Source organism: Rutidosis leptorrhynchoides, chromosome 4 (assembly GCF_046630445.1).
Source record: "Rutidosis leptorrhynchoides isolate AG116_Rl617_1_P2 chromosome 4, CSIRO_AGI_Rlap_v1, whole genome shotgun sequence".
Taxonomy (NCBI): Eukaryota; Viridiplantae; Streptophyta; class Magnoliopsida; order Asterales; family Asteraceae; genus Rutidosis; species Rutidosis leptorrhynchoides.
In genome coordinates this window covers 101,082,488-101,103,209 of record NC_092336.1, presented here as the reverse complement: position 1 = coordinate 101,103,209, position 20,722 = coordinate 101,082,488, and the positions used below count along the sequence as shown (strand labels likewise).

At 31.5% G+C, this 20,722-nt stretch overlaps 1 protein-coding gene across 1 annotated transcript; it reads right to left on the bottom strand.

Moving 5' to 3' along the window:
* Nucleotides 1-12,581: 12,581 nt before the first annotated feature.
* Nucleotides 12,582-15,033, bottom strand: LOC139840854 (uncharacterized mitochondrial protein AtMg00810-like). The gene is made up of 2 exons (XM_071831096.1): nt 14,873-15,033; nt 12,582-13,743 (listed from the first exon to the last, which is right to left on the bottom strand). Exons 1-2 carry the CDS (start codon nt 15,031-15,033, stop codon nt 12,582-12,584), a joined length of 1,323 nt encoding a protein of 440 aa, XP_071687197.1.
* Nucleotides 15,034-20,722: the final 5,689 nt, after the last annotated feature.

Here is a 20,722-nt window from a genome sequence, read left to right as displayed (position 1 = left end):
TGGACTGGTTGAAAGAAGTGAAAGCGGAGATCGTTTGTTACAAAAATGCAATTCGCATTATACGAGAAAAAGGAAAACCCTTAATGGTGTACGGAGAAAAGGGCAACACGAAGCTACATCTTATTAGTAATTTGAAGGCACAAAAACTAATAAGAAAAGGTTGCTATGCTGTTCTAGCACACGTCGAGAAAGTACAAACTGAAGAAAAGAGCATCAATGATGTTCCCATTGCAAAAGAATTTCCCGATGTATTTCCGAAAGAATTACCGGGATTACCCCCACATCGATCCGTTGAATTTCAAATAGATCTTGTACCAGGAGCTGCACCAATAGCTCGTGCTCCTTACAGACTCGCACCCAGCGAGATGAAAGAACTGCAAAGCCAATTACAAGAACTTTTAGAGTGTGGTTTCATTCGACCAAGCACATCACCGTGGGGAGCTCCTGTTTTGTTTGTCAAGAAGAAAGATGGTACATTCAGGTTGTGTATCGACTACCGAGAGTTGAACAAACTTACCATCAAGAACCGCTACCCACTACCGAGAATCGACGACTTATTTGATCAACTACAAGGCTCGTCTGTTTATTCAAAGATTGACTTACGTTCCGGGTATCATCAAATGCGGGTGAAAGAAGATGATATTCCAAAGACTGCTTTCAGAACACGTTACGGTCATTACGAGTTTATGGTCATGCCGTTTGGTTTAACTAATGCACCAGCTGTGTTCATGGACCTTATGAACCGAGTGTGTGGACCATACCTTGACAAGTTTGTCATTGTTTTCATTGATGACATACTTATTTACTCAAAGAATGACCAAGAACACGGTGAACATTTGAGAAAGGTGTTAGAAGTATTGAGGAAGGAAGAATTGTACGCTAAGTTTTCAAAGTGTGCATTTTGGTTGGAAGAAGTTCAATTCCTCGGTCACATAGTGAACAAAGAAGGTATTAAGGTGGATCCGGCAAAGATAGAAACTGTTGAAAAGTGGGAAACCCCGAAAACTCCGAAACACGTACGCCAGTTTTTAGGACTAGCTGGTTACTACAGAAGGTTCATCCAAGACTTTTCCAGAATAGCAAAACCCTTGACTGCATTAAGGCATAAAGGGAAGAAATTTGAATGGAATGATGAACAAGAGAAAGCGTTTCAGTTATTGAAGAAAAAGCTAACTACGGCACCTATATTGTCATTGCCTGAAGGGAATGATGATTTTGTGATTTATTGTGATGCATCAAAGCAAGGTCTCGGTTGTGTATTAATGCAACGAACGAAGGTGATTGCTTATGCGTCTAGACAATTGAAGATTCACGAACAAAATTATACGACGCATGATTTGGAATTAGGCGCGGTTGTTTTTGCATTAAAGACTTGGAGGCACTACTTATATGGGGTCAAAAGTATTATATATACCGACCACAAAAGTCTTCAACACATATTTAATCAGAAACAACTGAATATGAGGCAGCGTAGGTGGATTGAATTATTGAATGATTACGACTTTGAGATTCGTTACCACCCGGGGAAGGCAAATGTGGTAGCCGATGCCTTGAGCAGGAAGGACAGAGAACCCATTCGAGTAAAATCTATGAATATAATGATTCATAATAACATTACTACTCAAATAAAGGAGGCGCAACAAGGAGTTTTGAAAGAGGGAAATTTAAAGGATGAAATACCCAAAGGATCAGAGAAGCATCTTAATATTCGGGAAGATGGAACCCGGTATAGGGCTGAAAGGATTTGGGTACCAAAATTTGGAGATATGAGAGAAATGGTACTTAGAGAAGCTCATAAAACTAGATACTCAATACATCCTGGAACGGGGAAGATGTACAAGGATCTCAAGAAACATTTTTGGTGGCCGGGTATGAAAGCCGATGTTGCTAAATATGTAGGAGAATGTTTGATGTGTTCTAAGGTCAAAGCTGAGCATCAGAAACCATCAGGTCTACTTCAACAACCCGAAATCCCGGAATGGAAATGGGAAAACATTACCATGGATTTCATCACTAAATTGCCAAGGACTGCAAGTGGTTTTGATACTATTTGGGTAATAGTTGATCGTCTCACCAAATCAGCACACTTCCTGCCAATAAGAGAAGATGACAAGATGGAGAAGTTAGCACGACTGTATTTGAAGGAAGTCGTCTCCAGACATGGAATACCAATCTCTATTATCTCTGATAGGGATGGCAGATTTATTTCAAGATTCTGGCAGACATTACAGAAAGCCTTAGGAACTCGTCTAGACATGAGTACTGCCTATCATCCACAAACTGATGGGCAGAGCGAAAGGACGATACAAACGCTTGAAGACATGCTACGAGCATGTGTTATTGATTTCGGAAACAGTTGGGATCGACATCTACCGTTAGCAGAATTTTCCTACAACAACAGCTACCATTCAAGCATTGAGATGGCGCCATTTGAAGCACTTTATGGTAGAAAGTGCAGGTCTCCAATTTGTTGGAGTGAAGTGGGGGATAGACAGATTACGGGTCCGGAGATTATACAAGAAACTACCGAGAAGATCATCCAAATTCAACAACGGTTGAAAACTGCCCAAAGTCGACAAAAGAGCTACGCTGACATTAAAAGAAAAGATATAGAATTTGAAATTGGAGAGATGGTCATGCTTAAAGTTGCACCTTGGAAAGGCGTTGTTCGATTTGGTAAACGAGGGAAATTAAATCCAAGGTATATTGGACCATTCAAGATTATTGATCGTGTCGGACCAGTAGCTTACCGACTTGAGTTACCTCAACAACTCGCGGCTGTACATAACACTTTCCACGTCTCGAATTTGAAGAAATGTTTTGCTAAAGAAGATCTCACTATTCCGTTAGATGAAATCCAAATCAACGAAAAACTTCAATTCATCGAAGAACCCGTCGAAATAATGGATCGTGAGGTTAAAAGACTTAAGCAAAACAAGATACTAATTGTTAAGGTTCGATGGAATGCTCGTAGAGGACCCGAGTTCACCTGGGAGCGTGAAGATCAGATGAAGAAGAAATACCCGCATCTATTTCCAGAAGATTCGTCAACACCTTCAACAGCTTAAAATTTCGGGACGAAATTTATTTAACGGGTAGGTACTGTAGTGACCCGAACTTTTCCATGTTTATATATATTAATTGAGATTGATATTTACATGATTAAATGTTTCCAACATGTTAAGCAATCAAACTTTTTAAGACTTGATTAATTGAAATATGTTTCATATAGACAATTGACCACCCAAGTTGATCGGTGATTCACGAACGTTAAAATTTGTAAAAACTATATGATGACATATATATGGATATATATATATATAGTTAACATGATACTATGATAAGAAAACATATCATAAAGTATATTAACAATGAACTACATATGTAAAAACAAGACTACTAACTTAATGATTTTTAAACGAGACATATATGTAACGATTATCGTTGTAAAGACATTTAATGTATATATATCATATTAAGAGATATTCATACATGATAATATCATGATAATATAATAATTTAAAATCTCATTTGATATTATAAACATTGGGTTAACAACATTTAACAAGATCGTTAACCTAAAGGTTTCAAAACAACACTTACATGTAACGACTAACGATGACTTAACGACTCAGTTAAAATGTATATACATGTAGTGTTTTAATATGTATTTATACACTTTTGAAAGACTTCAATACACTTATCAAAATACTTCTACTTAACAAAAATGCTTACAATTACATCCTCGTTCAGTTTCATCAACAATTCTACTCGTATGCACCCGTATTCGTACTCGTACAATACACAGCTTTTAGATGTATGTACTATTGGTATATACACTCCAATGATCAGCTCTTAGCAGCCCATGTGAGTCACCTAACACATGTGGGAACCATCATTTGGCAACTAGCATGAAATATCTCATAAAATTACAAAAATATGAGTAATCATTCATGACTTATTTACATGAAAACAAAATTACATATCCTTTATATCTAATCCATACACTAATGACCAAAAACACCTACAAACACTTTCATTCTTCAATTTTATTCATCTAATTGATCTCTCTCAAGTTCTATCTTCAAGTTCTAAGTGTTCTTCATAAATTCCAAAAGTTCTAGTTTCATAAAATCAAGAATACTTTCAAGTTTGCTAGCTCACTTCCAATCTTGTAAGGTGATCATCCAACCTCAAGAAATCTTTGTTTCTTACAGTAGGTTATCATTCTAATACAAGGTAATAATCATATTCAAACTTTGGTTCAATTTCTATAACTATAACAATCTTATTTCAAGTGATGATCTTACTTGAACTTGTTTTCGTGTCATGATTCTGCTTCAAGAACTTCGAGCCATCCAAGGATCCATTGAAGCTAGATCCATTTTTCTCTTTTCCAGTAGGTTTATCCAAGGAACTTAAGGTAGTAATGATGTTCATAACATCATTCGATTCATACATATAAAGCTATCTTATTCGAAGGTTTAAACTTGTAATCACTAGAACATAGTTTAGTTAATTCTAAACTTGTTCGCAAACAAAAGTTAATCCTTCTAACTTGACTTTTAAAATCAACTAAACACATGTTCTATATCTATATTATATGCTAACTTAATGATTTAAAACCTGGAAACACGAAAAACACCGTAAAACCGGATTTACGCCGTCGTAGTAACACCGCGGGCTGTTTTGGGTTAGTTAATTAAAAACTATGATAAACTTTGATTTAAAAGTTGTTATTCAGAGAAAATGATTTTTATTATGAACATGAAACTATATCCAAAAATTATGGTTAAACTCAAAGTGGAAGTATGTTTTCTAAAATGGTCATCTAGACGTCGTTCTTTCGACTGAAATGACTACCTTTACAAAAACGACTTGTAACTTATTTTTCCGACTATAAATCTATACTTTTCTGTTTAGATTTATAAAATAGAGTTCAATATGAAACCATAGCAATTTGATTCACTCAAAACGGATTTAAAATGAAGAAGTTATGGGTAAAACAAGATTGGATAATTTTTCTCATTTTAGCTACGTGAAAATTGGTAACAAATCTATTCCAACCATAACTTAATCAACTTGTATTGTATATTATGTAATCTTGAGATACCATAGACACGTATACAATGTTTCGACCTATCATGTCGACACATCTATATATATTTCGGAACAACCATAGACACTCTATATGTGAATGTTGGAGTTAGCTATACAGGGTTGAGGTTGATTCCAAAATATATATAGTTTGAGTTGTGATCAATACTGAGATACATATACACTGGGTCATGGATTGATTCAAGATAATATTTATCGATTTATTTCTGTACATCTAACTGTGGACAACTAGTTGTAGGTTACTAACGAGGACAGCTGACTTAATAAACTTAAAACATCAAAATATATTAAAAGTGTTGTAAATATATTTTGAACATACTTTGATATATATGTATATATTGTTATAGGTTCGTGAATCAACCAGTGGCCAAGTCTTACTTCCCGACGAAGTAAAAATCTGTGAAAGTGAGTTATAGTCCCACTTTTAAAATCTAATATTTTTGGGATGAGAATACATGCAGGTTTTATAAATGATTTACAAAATAGACACAAGTACGTGAAACTACATTCTATGGTTGAATTATCGAAATCGAATATGCCCCTTTTTATTAAGTCTGGTAATCTAAGAATTAGGGAACAGACACCCTAATTGACGCGAATCCTAAAGATAGATCTATCGGGCCCAACAAGCCCCATCCAAAGTACCGGATGCTTTAGTACTTCGAAATTTATATCATATCCGAAGGGTGTCCCGGAATGATGGGGATATTCTTATATATGCATCTTGTTAATGTCGGTTACCAGGTGTTCACCATATGAATGATTTTTATCTCTATGTATGGGATGTGTATTGAAATATGAAATCTTGTGGTCTATTATTATGATTTGATATATATAGGTTAAACCTATAACTCACCAACATTTTTGTTGACGTTTTAAGCATGTTTATTCTCAGGTGATTATTAGGAGCTTCCGCTGTCGCATAGTTAAATAAGGACGAGATTTGGAGTCCATGCTTGTATGATATTGTGTAAAAACTGCATTCAAGAAACTTATTTTGTTGTAACATATTTGTATTGTAAACCATTATGTAATGGTCGTGTGTAAACAGGATATTTTAGATTATCATTATTTGATAATCTACGTAAAACTTTTTAAAACCTTTATCTATGAAATAAAGGTTATGGTTGTTTTAAAAATGAATGCAGTCTTTGAAAAACGTCTCATATAGAGGTCAAAACCTCGCAACGAAATCAATTAATATGGAACGTTTTTAATCAATAAGAACGGGACATTTCACATAATGGTTTACAATAAGAATATATTACATCAAAATAAGTTTCTTGAATGCAGTTTTTACATAATATCATACAAGCATTGACTCCAAATCTTGTCCTTATTTTAGTATGCAACAGCGGAAGCTCTTAATAATCATCTGAGAATAAACATGCTTAAAACATCAACAAAAATGTTGGTGAGTTATAGGTTTAACCTATATATTATCAAATCATAATAATAGACCACAAGATTTCATATTTCAATATACATCCCATACATAGAGATAAAATTCATTCATATGGTGAACACCTGGTAACCGACATTAACAAGATGCATATAAGAATATCCCCTATCATTCCGGGAAATCCTTCGGACATGATATAAACGAATTCGAAGTACTAAAGCATCCTGTACTTTGGATGGGGTTCGTTAGGCCCAATAGATCTATCTTTAAGATTCGCATCAATTAGTAGATCAGTTTACTAATTCTTAGGTTACCAAGCAAAATGGGCATATTCGGCTTCGATCATTCACCCATATAATGTAGTTTCATTTACTTGTGTCTATTTCGTAAAACATTTATAAAACTGCATGTATTCTCATCCCAAAATATTAGATTTTAAAAGTGGGACTATAACTCACTTTCACAGATTTTTACTTCGTCGGGAAGTAAGACTTGGCCACTGGTCGATTCACGAACCTATAACAAATATGTACATATATATCAAAGTATGTTCAAAATATATTTACAACATTTTTAATACGTTTTACTGTTTTAAATTTATTAAGTCAGCTGTCCTCGTTAGTAACCTACAACTAGTTGTCCACAGTTAGATGTACATAAATAAATCGATATATATTATCTTGAATCAATCCACGACCCAGTGTATACACGTCTCACGCTAGATCACAACTCAAAGTATATATATTTTTGGAATCAACCTCAACCCTGTATAGCTAACTCCAACATTACTGCATATAGAGTGTCTATGGTTGTTCCAAATAATATATATACATGGGTCGATATGATATGTCAAAACATTTGCATACGTGTCTATGGTATCCCAAGATTACATAATATATTAGAATACATGTATAATACAATATGAGTTAGTTAGGATATGATTAATATAGATTTGTTTTACCCATAACTTCTTCGTTTTAAATCCGTTTTGAGTGTTTCAAGCTGCTATGGTTTCATATTGAACTTAAGTTTATGAATCTAAACAGAAAAAGTATAAGTTTATAGTCGGAAATATAGGTTTCAAGTCGTTTTTGTAAAGGTAGTCATTTCAGTCGAAAGAACGACGTCTAGATGACCATTTTGGAAAACATGCTTCCACTTTGAGTTTAACCATGATTTTTGGATATAGTTTCATATTCATAAGAAAAATTATTTTCCCAGAAGAACAACTTTTAAATCAAAGTTTATCATAGTTATTAATTAACTAACCCAAAACAGCCCGCGGTGTTACTACGACGGCGTATATCCGGTTTTACGGTGTTTTTCGTGTTTTCCGGTTTTAAATCATTAAGTTAGCATATCATATAGATATAGAACATTTGTTTAGTTGATTTTAAAATTCAAGTTAGAAGGATTAACTTTTGTTTGCGAACAAGCTTAGAATTAACTAAACTGTGTTCTAGTGATTACATGTTCAAATCTTTGAATAAGATAGTTTTATATGTATGAATCGAATGATGTTATGAACATCATTAATACCTCAAGTTTCGTAGGTAAACCTACTAGAAGTGACAAGAAATGATCTAGCTTCAAAGGATCTTGGATAGCTTGAAAGTTCTTGAAGTAGAATCATGACACAAAAACAAGTTCAAGTAAGATTATCACTCGAATTAAGATAGTTATAGTTATAGGAATTGAATCAAAGTTTGCATATGAGTATTACCTTGATTTAGAATGATATCTTACTGTAAACAACAAGGATTTCTTGAGGTTGGATGATCACTTTACAAGATTGGAAGTGAGCTAGTAAACTTGGAAGTATTCTTGATTTTATGAAACTAGAACTTGTAGAATTTATGAAGAACACTTAGAACTTGAAGATAGAACTTGAGAGAGATCAATTAGATGAAGAAAATTGAAGAATGAAAGTGTTTGTAGGTGTTTTTGGTCGTTGGTATATGGATTAGATATAAAGGATATGTAATTTTGTTTACATGTAAATAAGTCATGAATGATTACTAATATTTTTGTAATTTTATGAGATATTTCATGCTAGTCGCCAAATGATGGTTCCCACATGTGTTAGGTGACTCACATGGGCTACTAAGAGCTGATCATTGGAGTGTATATACTAATAGTACATACATCTAAAAGCTGTGTATTGTACGAGTACGAATACGGGTGCATACGAGTAGAATTGTTGATGAAACTGAACGAGGATGTAATTGTAAGCATTTTTGTTAAGTATAAGTATTTTGATAAGTGTCTTGAAGTCTTTCAAAAGTGTATGAATACATATTAAAACACTACATGTATATACATTTTAACTGAGTCGTTAAGTCATCGTTAGTCGTTACATGTAAATGTTGTTTTGAAACCTTTAGGTTAACGATCTTGTTAAATGTTGTTAACCATTGTTTATTATATCTAAAGAGATGTTAAATTATTACATTATCATGATATTATGATATATTAATATATCTTAGTATGATATATATACAGTTAAATGTTGTTACAACGATAATCGTTACATATATGTCTCGTTTCGAAATTCTTAAGTTAGTAGTCTTGTTTTACATATGTAGTTCATTGTTAATATACATAATGACATGTTTACTTATCATTTATCATGATTAAACATAGTGTAACAATATCTTAATATGATTCATATGTAATTAGTAAGACGTTGTTATAAAGATAATCGTTATATATATCGTTTCAAGTTTCTTAATTCAATAAACACAATTTTATGTATATAACTCATTGTTAAAATACCTAATGAGATACTTACTTATCATAATATCATGTTAACTATATATATAATCATATATATGTCATCATATAGTTTTACAAGTTTTAACGTTCGTGAATCACCGGTCAACTTGGGTGGTCAATTTTCTATATGAAACCTATTTCAATTAATCAAGTCTTAACAAGTTTGATTGCTTAACATGTTGAAAACACTTAATCATGTAAATATCAATTTCATTTAATATATATAAACATGGAAAAGTTCGGGTCACTACAATCTTGGTTATATAGATGTGGGGGTGGGGCGTGGTGGTAGCTGGGTGGTTTTGGGTGGTGAGCAGTAGGAGGTATAAGGTTATGAGTGACGATAGAAGGTTTAGGGTTATGCATATTTTGGTTTATAGCAGGATGATTTTTATCTCTTGCTTTGTATACACGAAGTGTTGAATCTTGGATACGAATATTGGAAAGTGTAGATGCAAGGAAATGAGAATCATTCACACCTACGTAACGAACAAATCCAAAACTTTGGCCATATGAAAGTGTTCTTCTTGCTATGTAAACGTCTTGTACGTCACCATGACGCTTAAAAGTCCTCCACATCTCCGGCACCGGCCAGGTGGCCGAATAATTGAAGAAGAGGAAAGAAATGATACGCTCTTTGGACGATCTCAAATGCTGGTGACCGTAGATAAAACCGTTGTTCCTTCCCTGCTCCGTCGCCGCGCTCCGCCTGTAGCCATAACTTGCTCTCCTCACACTCTCTCACACACTCTTATTTTTATTTAGTGACAATTCTTTGTGTTAATTGTAATTGTAAATGTATAAATGTATTGTCTCGGATATGTTGCTCACATAATAGCTCATATCTTTGTATGTACTGTGAGAATTTTAGTATATTATTATAAGTGATGCCTTTGAAAAAAAAAAAAATTAAATAATAGAATAAATAAAATTAGTTTTAATATTAAGTACTTATTTCTTTAACTGGAAGCCAATATTATTGATGAAATGTAATACGTATAAAACACATATTGAAAGGATCTATAGACACCTAATATAAAAAGACAACTCATAGAATCCCACGTGCTGAACTCCAATTTATGAACAGACTGAAGAAAAAAAATTAATTTTGGTTTTTGACAAAAAAATTCCACGTGACACATACCGAGTTCAGTCTGCTGTCACGTAGGCAGAGTAACTTCAATTTGTGTCACGTGTCAGTCTGTGCCTACGTGGCAGCAGACTGAACTGCAAACTGAAGTAAGTCCATGTCACATGATTTTTTTTTTGTAAAACAATTTCTTCAGTCTGCTCAATCTATGGGGTTTCATGATTTCTCTCCCTATAGTGGTTTTCTATGAAATCTCATCCTATATAATATACTATATTTATATTTACTACTCGACATACATACATACATACAATATCCGTTTTTTTATGGCAATACATACAGACACGGAGACAGAAGATACATGTGGATGCTTTGCCACTTCTAACTTTTCAAATATGTCTATTATAGTGTATTATAAATTATAAATTAATGGCCACATTCCTTAATCAAAAATTATAACATCTCTAATTTTATATTAATATTTTTCGAGAAATATTACATTTTTTCGTAAATCATGATTTGGTCACTGAATACATATGATATCCGTCTATTCTTATTTTTATTTCAGTGGGTGGTAAGGTGTCATTTTTCTGAAATCGTCTATTCAAAAGTAGGATGTGGGGTTGGATATATTCATATTCATAAATATATAAATATTAAATATTAAATATATAAATAAAATCAAATCATAACACCTTCAATATTTTTGGGGTTCTAAAATAATATAAATGCAATGAGAACTAGACTTTTCATAAATATAAGTCGAGTAACAAATTTTCCTTCATCAAGTCCTCTTATTCGCTTCGTACAAGCGAATGGGCATCCAAAGGAAAAAGAACATACGTATTTTACACGAGTCAAAAAGAACTAAGTTTGGTAACATCATTATTTTTAAATGTGTGATGTTTTGTAAACTATTTTATTTTAACTATACACCACTAAATGCGTTTTAAAATTTTTATAATGTACAATAATCTAAAATACGTGCCACCTCTTTATTAAAATATATTAAAAACTAAAATTGTGTGTTACCTACTTATACATTAGATTTTTTTAACGCAATGTGTCAAATATGTCACAAATATTGTTTCAAGTATCACCGTCCTTTTCTAGCTAGTACGGTTATTGAGCATACGAGGTCGATGGAAAGCCGCATATTGTTGTGGTAAACATTTCACATTTTTATACTCCGTAACTTATAATTACAATAAACATATAAAAATGGGTGTTTGGGATTGCGATTAGAAAGTGAATTTTTAATTATCACGTTTATAAGTTGTAAAAAATTAGATAATAGTGTTTTGGTAAAGGGGTGTTTGGGATTGCGATTAGAAAGTGATTTTTTAATTATCACGTTTATAAGTTGTAAAAAAATAGATAATAGTGTTTGGTAAATAAAAATCAATAAGCAATTAACTGTGATGTAAAGGGTTGTAAACGTGGTTTTCAAGAAGTTAGACCATACTGTTGCAAAACGCATTTTTCACTTTCAAACATTTTATCAACCTTTTTCCTATATACCCTTGTAGAAACCTCATACCCCATTTTAAAAATTGACATTTCGGAACAAATAATTTACAAGTCCACCCGACTGCCATGTTTGTCATCTATTTACTCCGTAATTCTTTTGTTTACTTTTTTGTTACTTAGCACTTTGTTACCTCTTGAGTAGATATATAGTCAATGATCTACTTCATATTTATTACTACGTATAATTTTTGTACTTCATAAATATAACTATTCAGTAAATCATGTACTAACAAACAGATTGTATTATAAGGTGTTACTTATACTTCGTATGTCAAATTTAAGTACAGAGTGTTAGTGTGTAGAAAAGTGCGTAGTATTATTTCTGAATGATTATAATTGTGGGTTACATACATATAAATAGGATTGAGCAAAAACTAAACTCTAGTGGACTAGATAAGCTATCGGGCCCTTATAGAACACGAGCTAAATAATCCAATATATAAATGCATAAACAATATCCATCTAACATCCCCCCGCAGTTGTAGCGGGAGCTGGGCGAACGCTTAAACTGGATCGAAACTCATCAAAAAGTGCAGTAGGCAGGCCTTTGGTAAAGATGTCTGCAAACTGGTACCGAGAAGGAACATGAAGGACCCGAACATGACCCTTTAGGACAAGTTCAGAGACAAAATGGATGTCAATCTCAATGTGTTTGGTACGCTGATGTTACACCGGGTTGCCAGACATGTAAACAGCACTAACGTTGTCACAATAGACAAGAGTAGCAGATGAAAGCGGACAATGGAGCTCGCGTAGAAGATTACGAATCCAGCATGTCTCTACAACGGCGTTGGTGACACCACGGTATTCAGCTTCGGCACTGGAGCGTGACGGAGTCTGTTGCCGTTTAGAGGACCAAGATAGAAGATTATTACCCAAAAATACACAGTATCCAGATGTAGAGCGGCGAGTAGAGGGACAACCAGCCCAATCAGCATCAGAATAAGCAACCAATGAGCAAGTGCTAGATGAAAACAACTGTAGACCAAGATCCAGAGTGCCCTGGATATAGCGAATGATCCTTCGGAGAGCAGCCATATGAGGCTCTCGAGGATCATGCATAAACAAGCAGATCTGTTGGACAGCATAAGAGATGTCGGGCCTGGTAAAAGTGAGATACTGGAGAGCACCAGCAAGGTTGCGATATAAAGTGGGATCCTTAACTGGGGGACCAGCAATGGTCAGTTTGGTGCCAATATCGATCGGTGTGCGACTAGAATTACAACCAACCATGTCTGCACGTTCAATGATTTCATATGTGTACTTCTTCTGAGAGAGAAACATACCAGCAGGAGTACGAGTAACAGAAATGCCAAGAAAATAATTTAACGGGCCAAGATCATTCATGGAAAACACCTGATGTAAAGAGGTGATAATCCGATGAAGAAATACTGTAGACGAGGCAGTCAAGATGATGTCGTCCACATATAGTAACAAATAGGCTGTGTCCGCGCCGTGCTTGTAGATGAACAAAGAGGTGTCACATCTACCGTGCTGGAATCCAACACGCTGAGCATACCCGGCAAATCGCTGAAACCAAGCTCGAGGAGCTTGTTTCAATCCGTATAAAGATTTCTGCAAAAGGCAGACATGATCGGGACGACTAGGGTCGCGGAAACCAGGGGGCTGATGCACGTAGATGGTCACAGAGAGAGTACCGTGAAGAAATGCATTCTTGACATCAAGCTGATGAATGGGCCAGTGTCGAGATGCAGCAAGACTGAGTACAGTCCTAATAGTGGCCGATTTTACAATCGGGCTGAAAGTCTCATCACAATCAATACCAATCTGCTGGCTTCGACCATTAGCGACAAGTCGAGCCTTATACCTGCTCAATGTACCGTCTCCATTAAACTTGTGCTTAAACAACCACATGGAGCGAACTATGTTCGTGTCCGTGGGGTGTGACAACCCGGAAATTTCCGACCAAATTTAAACTTTAATCTTTATATATTCCCGACACGATAAACAAAGTTTGTAAGTTGAATCTCAAGAATTTTAAACGGTATTCATACATTCATTTAACCTCGACCAAATTACGACGATTCACGAACTATTATTTAATTGGATATGAATATGTATAGATATATGTATATATAACAGTTTGAGAATGTTAACAAAATATTAAACGTATAATACTTTATATGAACGTATTTATTTCAATATGATTAGCGATGGAATTAGAAGATAATATCAAATGATTGATTTATCAGATACATTGAATTATGATTATGAGTCCCTATTGAGAGGTCCACTTTGATTTAGAAAACCTTTCCTTTTTAACGGTATTCGGAATTGTCGGTAAAAGTGATTTACAAAAGTGTTATTTACAAGAGTTAGTCAAAAGTTAGAAATCATTTCCGTTTAAATTTCAAAAATATACTTTACTTGATTAACTCGTGTCCCTCGATAAAGCAACTCTTTAGTTTTCATATTAAAAACATTATTTGGTAAAATAACTACTATTATTTAAAAATGAGTTAAAACGAACTTTGAAATCTATTTGGTTTTGAAAAGCTAAATATTATATCATTAGTTAAAATATTTCCAAAATATTTATTAGGTACAAATTTACAATTTTAAATAAAAAATATATATATATATATTTTAACTTAGTCATAAAACGTCCCAATTTAGAATAATATAGCTTGGTAAACAACGAGTCACTAATTTATAAAAGCAAATGACCACAACGCTCAAATTTTATAAGATACATTTTTATAAGGTAATTTATTGATGAATAAATCAAATTATTATTAAAGGTACACGTCGCGTAACGTAAAAGGCTAGTTTTCTAAACGTACGAAAGTGCGCTCGAAAAACCGAAAGTGGTACATGAGTCGAATAACAACGTACGAATCATTTTTGTAAAAATTATATTTTTACCATGACCGTAAATATAATATAATATATAATTAATTATAAATATTAAATAATATATTTATATATAATATTACTTAAGTGAAGTGTCGGCAAAATTATGGAAGTTCGAATGTGACATGCATAGTTCAATCATGCGAACGCATGATATACTCTCTACACCTTCATGCGATCGTATGGAGGGGGATAGGTGGGCAACAATCGTGTATAAATCGAGTTCGAGCTGTTTGTTATTCATTCTTAACTCTCTATCTCAACATAGGTACTCCGTAATATTTAATTTATATTATTATTATTATTATTTTTATTATTATTATTATTATTGTTGTTGTTGTTGTTATTATTATTATTATTATTATTATTAATTATATTATTAGGAGTATTAGTATTATTATTATTAGTATTGTACATAAAATATTACGACAAGGGGTACGCGCGAGCTATTGCAACATGGGTTTTATGAGTAGGATAGGGCTAAGGAAATTATGGGTTATAGCTATGGAGGTGATAGGTATGGTTCATGGGTATGCTCGGGAGGTCAATTTAGTGTTTATCATCTCCGTTACGTCTACGTACCTTTCCTGCAATATTGAATCTCAATATTGATACGTGAGTACTTGTAAATTAATTTTTACATATTAAAAGTGTATCCCTGACTAGTGCTCGAGTATATAGGATTATGCATGCTTGTATTTTTGATATTGCCATTAGATAGATTATGTTGAATCCTGAGCTAGTTACATATGCAGTCGAAATAAGGTATAAGATATGCATGTCGTTGGAAAGCTAGCGAAAAATTAAGAACTTTTCATTTAGATATCGAATGGTTTCGATGAACGGATTAGAAGTTATAGTCAATTGAATTTTTGTATTATTATTAAAAATGATTATTATTATCGTCGTTAATATCATCGTTCTAGTTTTTATTTTATTATTATTATTATTATTATTATTATTATTATTATTATTATTATTATTATTATTATCATCATCATCATTATCTACAAAAATTCTTATTAATAAAAATTGTTATTTTTATTATTATTAGTATCGTTATCATCGTTAAAGTTATAATTAGTATTATCATTAATATTATCATAATATTTATTATCATTAGTACTATTATAATTAAAAACTAATATAAGTAACATCTAAATTTTTGATTACTATTATTATAATTAATATGAACGCGATATAACAGACGATTAAAGACTATTAAACAAATCGATTAGAAAATAATGAGTATGAATAACATGATGAAATTAAAATATTGAAAGGTATTGATTTAGATAAAAATATCGTTTTCATAATTTTTGTTATTAAAACTATCATTTTTACAAAAATTACTATTTTTAATAGGAATATCATTGTTAATATAAAATTTCATTATTATTATTATTAAGAATTATTATCATAATATTATTTTTAGTAAATATAAATATTGTTATTAATAGAATAATAATGATTATTATTACAAAATAATACAATTTCTTTTTACGTACTATTGTTATTATCGATATTATTTTATCAAATAAATATACGATACAAAAATATTTTACTACGTAATATAATTACATTAATAAAACCTATCATATTATTTTTATGATGTTAAATGAACTTTATAAATTTTATTACTTAAGATATATAAAAGTATATTTTTATATAAAATATTATTTATTAATAAATGAATTATATTAGTTACTCTAATAGATCTTTTAAAAATATAAAACGACGATATTTAAACTATATAATAATCATGTATAAATTTTGGAAATCATTTTGAGTCAAATTGACTTTTGTTGACTTTTGCATATTAGTCTCGAGCATTAGGATTGTGGTACACTATGACTTGACCTAATTTGTTAAGACAAATATTGACCAACATATAAATTTATATACTTAATTTAGGTTCGTGAATCCGAGGCCAACCTTGCATTTGTTCAATGATGTCATATGTATTTTTACTACGAAATACAGTATTGTGAGTTTCATTTGCTCCCTTTTTAAATGCTTTTGCAATATATATTTTAGGGACTGAGAATACATGCGCTGCTTTTATAAATGTTTTACGAAATAGACACAAGTAATCGAAACTACATTCTATGGTTGGATTATCGAATCGAATATCACCCCTTTTAGCTTGGTAACCTAAGAATTAGGGAACAGACACCCTAATTGACGCGAATCCTAAAGGTAGATCTACGGGCACTAACTCCCCCCATACTGGAAAGTGGTATGCTTTAGTACTTCGAGTTTATATTATACAGATGGATTTCTATTTTGAGAATATTCTATATGCATGATGTTAATATCGGTTACCAGATGTTCAATCCATATGAGTGATTTTTAAACACTTGCGAGTGTATGATTATTGAATAAAGGAAATCTTGTGGTCTATTAAAATTATGGAATTGATGGATTATGATAAACTAATGAACTCACCAACCTTTCGGTTGACACTTTAAAGCATGTTTATTCTCAGGTATTAAAGAAATCTTCCGCTGTGCAATTAGCTCATTTTATGGATATTACTTGAAGTCATTCTTGGCATATTTCGAAGAACATTGCATTCGAGTCATTGGGTTCATCAAAGATTATTATTAAGTCAATTTATCATTGGATAATGGATATTATGAAATGGTAGGCATGCTTGTCAATTGTCGATGTAAAGAAATTTTTCTTTTAAAAACGAATGCAATGTTTGTAAAATGTATCATATAGAGGTCAAATACCTCGCGATGTAATCATATGTTATTGTATTTGTTCTTATGGATTAGGACGGGTATTTACATGTGGTATCAGAGCGGTTGTCTTAGCGAACCAGGTCTGCATTAGTGTGTCTAACTGATAAGTCGTTAGGATGCATTAGTGAGTCTGGACTTCGACCGTGTCTGCATATCAAAAGTTTTGCTTATCATTTGTGTCGAAAATCATCTATTTATCATCCTTATGAAATTACCTGCTCATCATTCTTAGTCTAGACACGTCTTACTGCATTGATTGCATGAATTGTTTATAGACAAAATTCATATCTTAGCGTATCTGCTAAATCATATCTTATCGTATCTGTTACTGTAAACTTTGCCTGACATATCCCGTAAATTCCTCCGTAATCTACGAAATCTTTTGCGCTATATATATAGATATTCTATGTGATTAGAATACCACCCGACTTGAAAGGACCCGTTCATATACATTATAAACGATTCACAATAGTTGATTACATTGCGAGGTATTTGACCTCTATATGATACATTTTACAAACATTGCATTCATTTTTAAAAGACAAACTTTCTTTACATCAAAAATTGACAGGCATGCATACCATTTCATAATATCCACTATCCAACTATAAATTGATTTAATAATAATCTTTGATGAACTCAATGACTCGAATGCAACGTTCTTCGATATATACTATGAAAGACTCCAAGTAATATCTTTAAAATGAGCAAATGCACAGCGGAAGATTTCTTTAACACCTGAGAATAAACATGCTTTAAAGTGTCAACCAAAAGGTTGGTGAGTTCATTAGTTTATCATAATTATTTATTTCCATCATTTTAATAGACCACAAGAATTTCATTTCCAGTTCTCATAAATATACGTCCCATGCATAGAGACAAAAATAATCATTCATATGGTGAACACCTGGTAACCGACATTAACTAGATACATATAAGAATATCCCCTATCATTCCGGGATCCTCCTTCGGACAAGATATAAATTTCGAAGTACTAAAGCATCCGGTACTTTGGATGGGGTTTGTTACTCCCAATAGATCTATCTTTAGGATTCGCGTCAATTAGGGTGTCTGTTCCCTAATTCTTAGATTACCAGACTTTAATAAAAAGGGGCATATTCGATTTCGATAATTCAACCATAGAATGTAGTTTCAATTACTTGTGTCTATTTCGTCAAACATTTATAAAAGCGCATGTATTCTCAGTCCCAAAAATATAAAGGGTAAAAAGACAAATGAAACTCACCATACTGTATTTCGTAGTAAAAATACATATAACGTCATTGAACAAGTGCAAGGTTGGCCTCGGATTCACGAACCTAAATTAATTATATATTTATGTGTTGGTCAATATTTGTCTAACAAATTAGGTCAAGTCATAGTGTACCACAATCCTAATGCTCGAGACTAATATGCAAAAGTCAACAAAAGTAAATTTGACTCAAAATAATTTCCAAAAATCTATACATAATTAATATATATTTAAATATCGTCGTTTTATATTTTTAAATATTTTTAAAAGATTTATTAGAGTAAATAATATAATTTATTTATTAATAAATAAAATTTTATATTAAATTTATATAATAAAATATACTTTTATATATATTAAGTAATAAAATTTATAGGGTTCATTTAATATCATAAAGATAATATGATAGGTATTATTAAAGTAAGTTATTACACGTAGTAAAATATGTTTGTATCACATATTTATTTGATAAAATAATATCTATAATGATAGTAAGTAAAAGTTGTATTATTTTGTAATAATAATTATTATTATAAAAATATCAATATTTATAATTACTAAGATGACATTATGATAAAACGATAATTCTAATTACGATAACTTTAATATTTACGATAATTTTTAATATTATCTTTAAAATAATAATTCTATTTAAAATAATAATAATAATGATATTTTATAGTAACAATGACATTTCTATTAAAATGATAATTTTTGTTAAAATGATAGTTTTAATACTAACGATACTTTTAATAATAATAGTAATGATAAAAATAATAAGAACGATAATTTTATCTAAATCAATATCTTATAATATTTTAATTTCATCATGATACTCTTACTCATTATTTCCTAATCGTTTCGTTTAATAGCTTTTAATCGTCTTTTATATCGTGTTCATAATAATGATAATAATAGTAATCAAAATAATTAGGTGTTACAAATATTTGTTTTAATTACACTAATATTAATAATGATAGTTACTATAACATTATTAACGATAATACTAATAATTATCTTAATGATAATATAGTAATAATAATAATAACAATAACAATAACCATTTTTAAATAATGATATATATATTAATAATGATAATAATAATAATAATACTAATAATAATAATAATAATAATAATTGGATAAAAATAATAATACTAATTATAACTTTAACGATAATAACGATAGTAATAATAAAAAAAAATAACAATTTTTAATGATAAATCACTTTTATTGATAAAGATAATAATAAGATAAAACTAGAACGACGATAAAAACGACGATAATAATAATCATTTTTAATAAAAATATCGAAAATTCAATTGATTATAACTTCTAATTCGTTCATCGAAACTATTCGATATCTAAAGGAAAAGTTCTTAATTTTTCGCTAGCTTTCCAAGGACATGCATATCTTATACCTTATCTCAACCGCAAGCGTAACTAATTCAAGATTCAACCTAACTTGTCTAAGGGCAATATCAAAAGTACAAGCATGCATAATCCTAAATACTCGAGCACTAGTCAGGGATACACTATTAGTATGTAAAAGTTAAATTATGAGTACTCACGTATCAATATCGAGATTCAATATTGCAGGAAAGGTACGTAGACGCAACGGAAATGATAAACACTATATTGATCTCATGAGCATACCCATGAACCATACTCAATCACCTCCATAGCTATAACCCATAATTTCCTTAATCCTATCCCACTCGAAAAACAATTTCGAAATCACTCGGACAGCACTTCGTCGTAATATTTTATGTATACTAATAATATCTTGAAATAATACGGAGTAAATATATATATGTAAATCGATTGAGAGAGTTTCTAGAACGACGATAAAAACGATGATAATAATAATCATTTTTAATAAAAATATCGAAAATTCAATTGATTGTAACTTCTAATCCGTTCATCGAAACT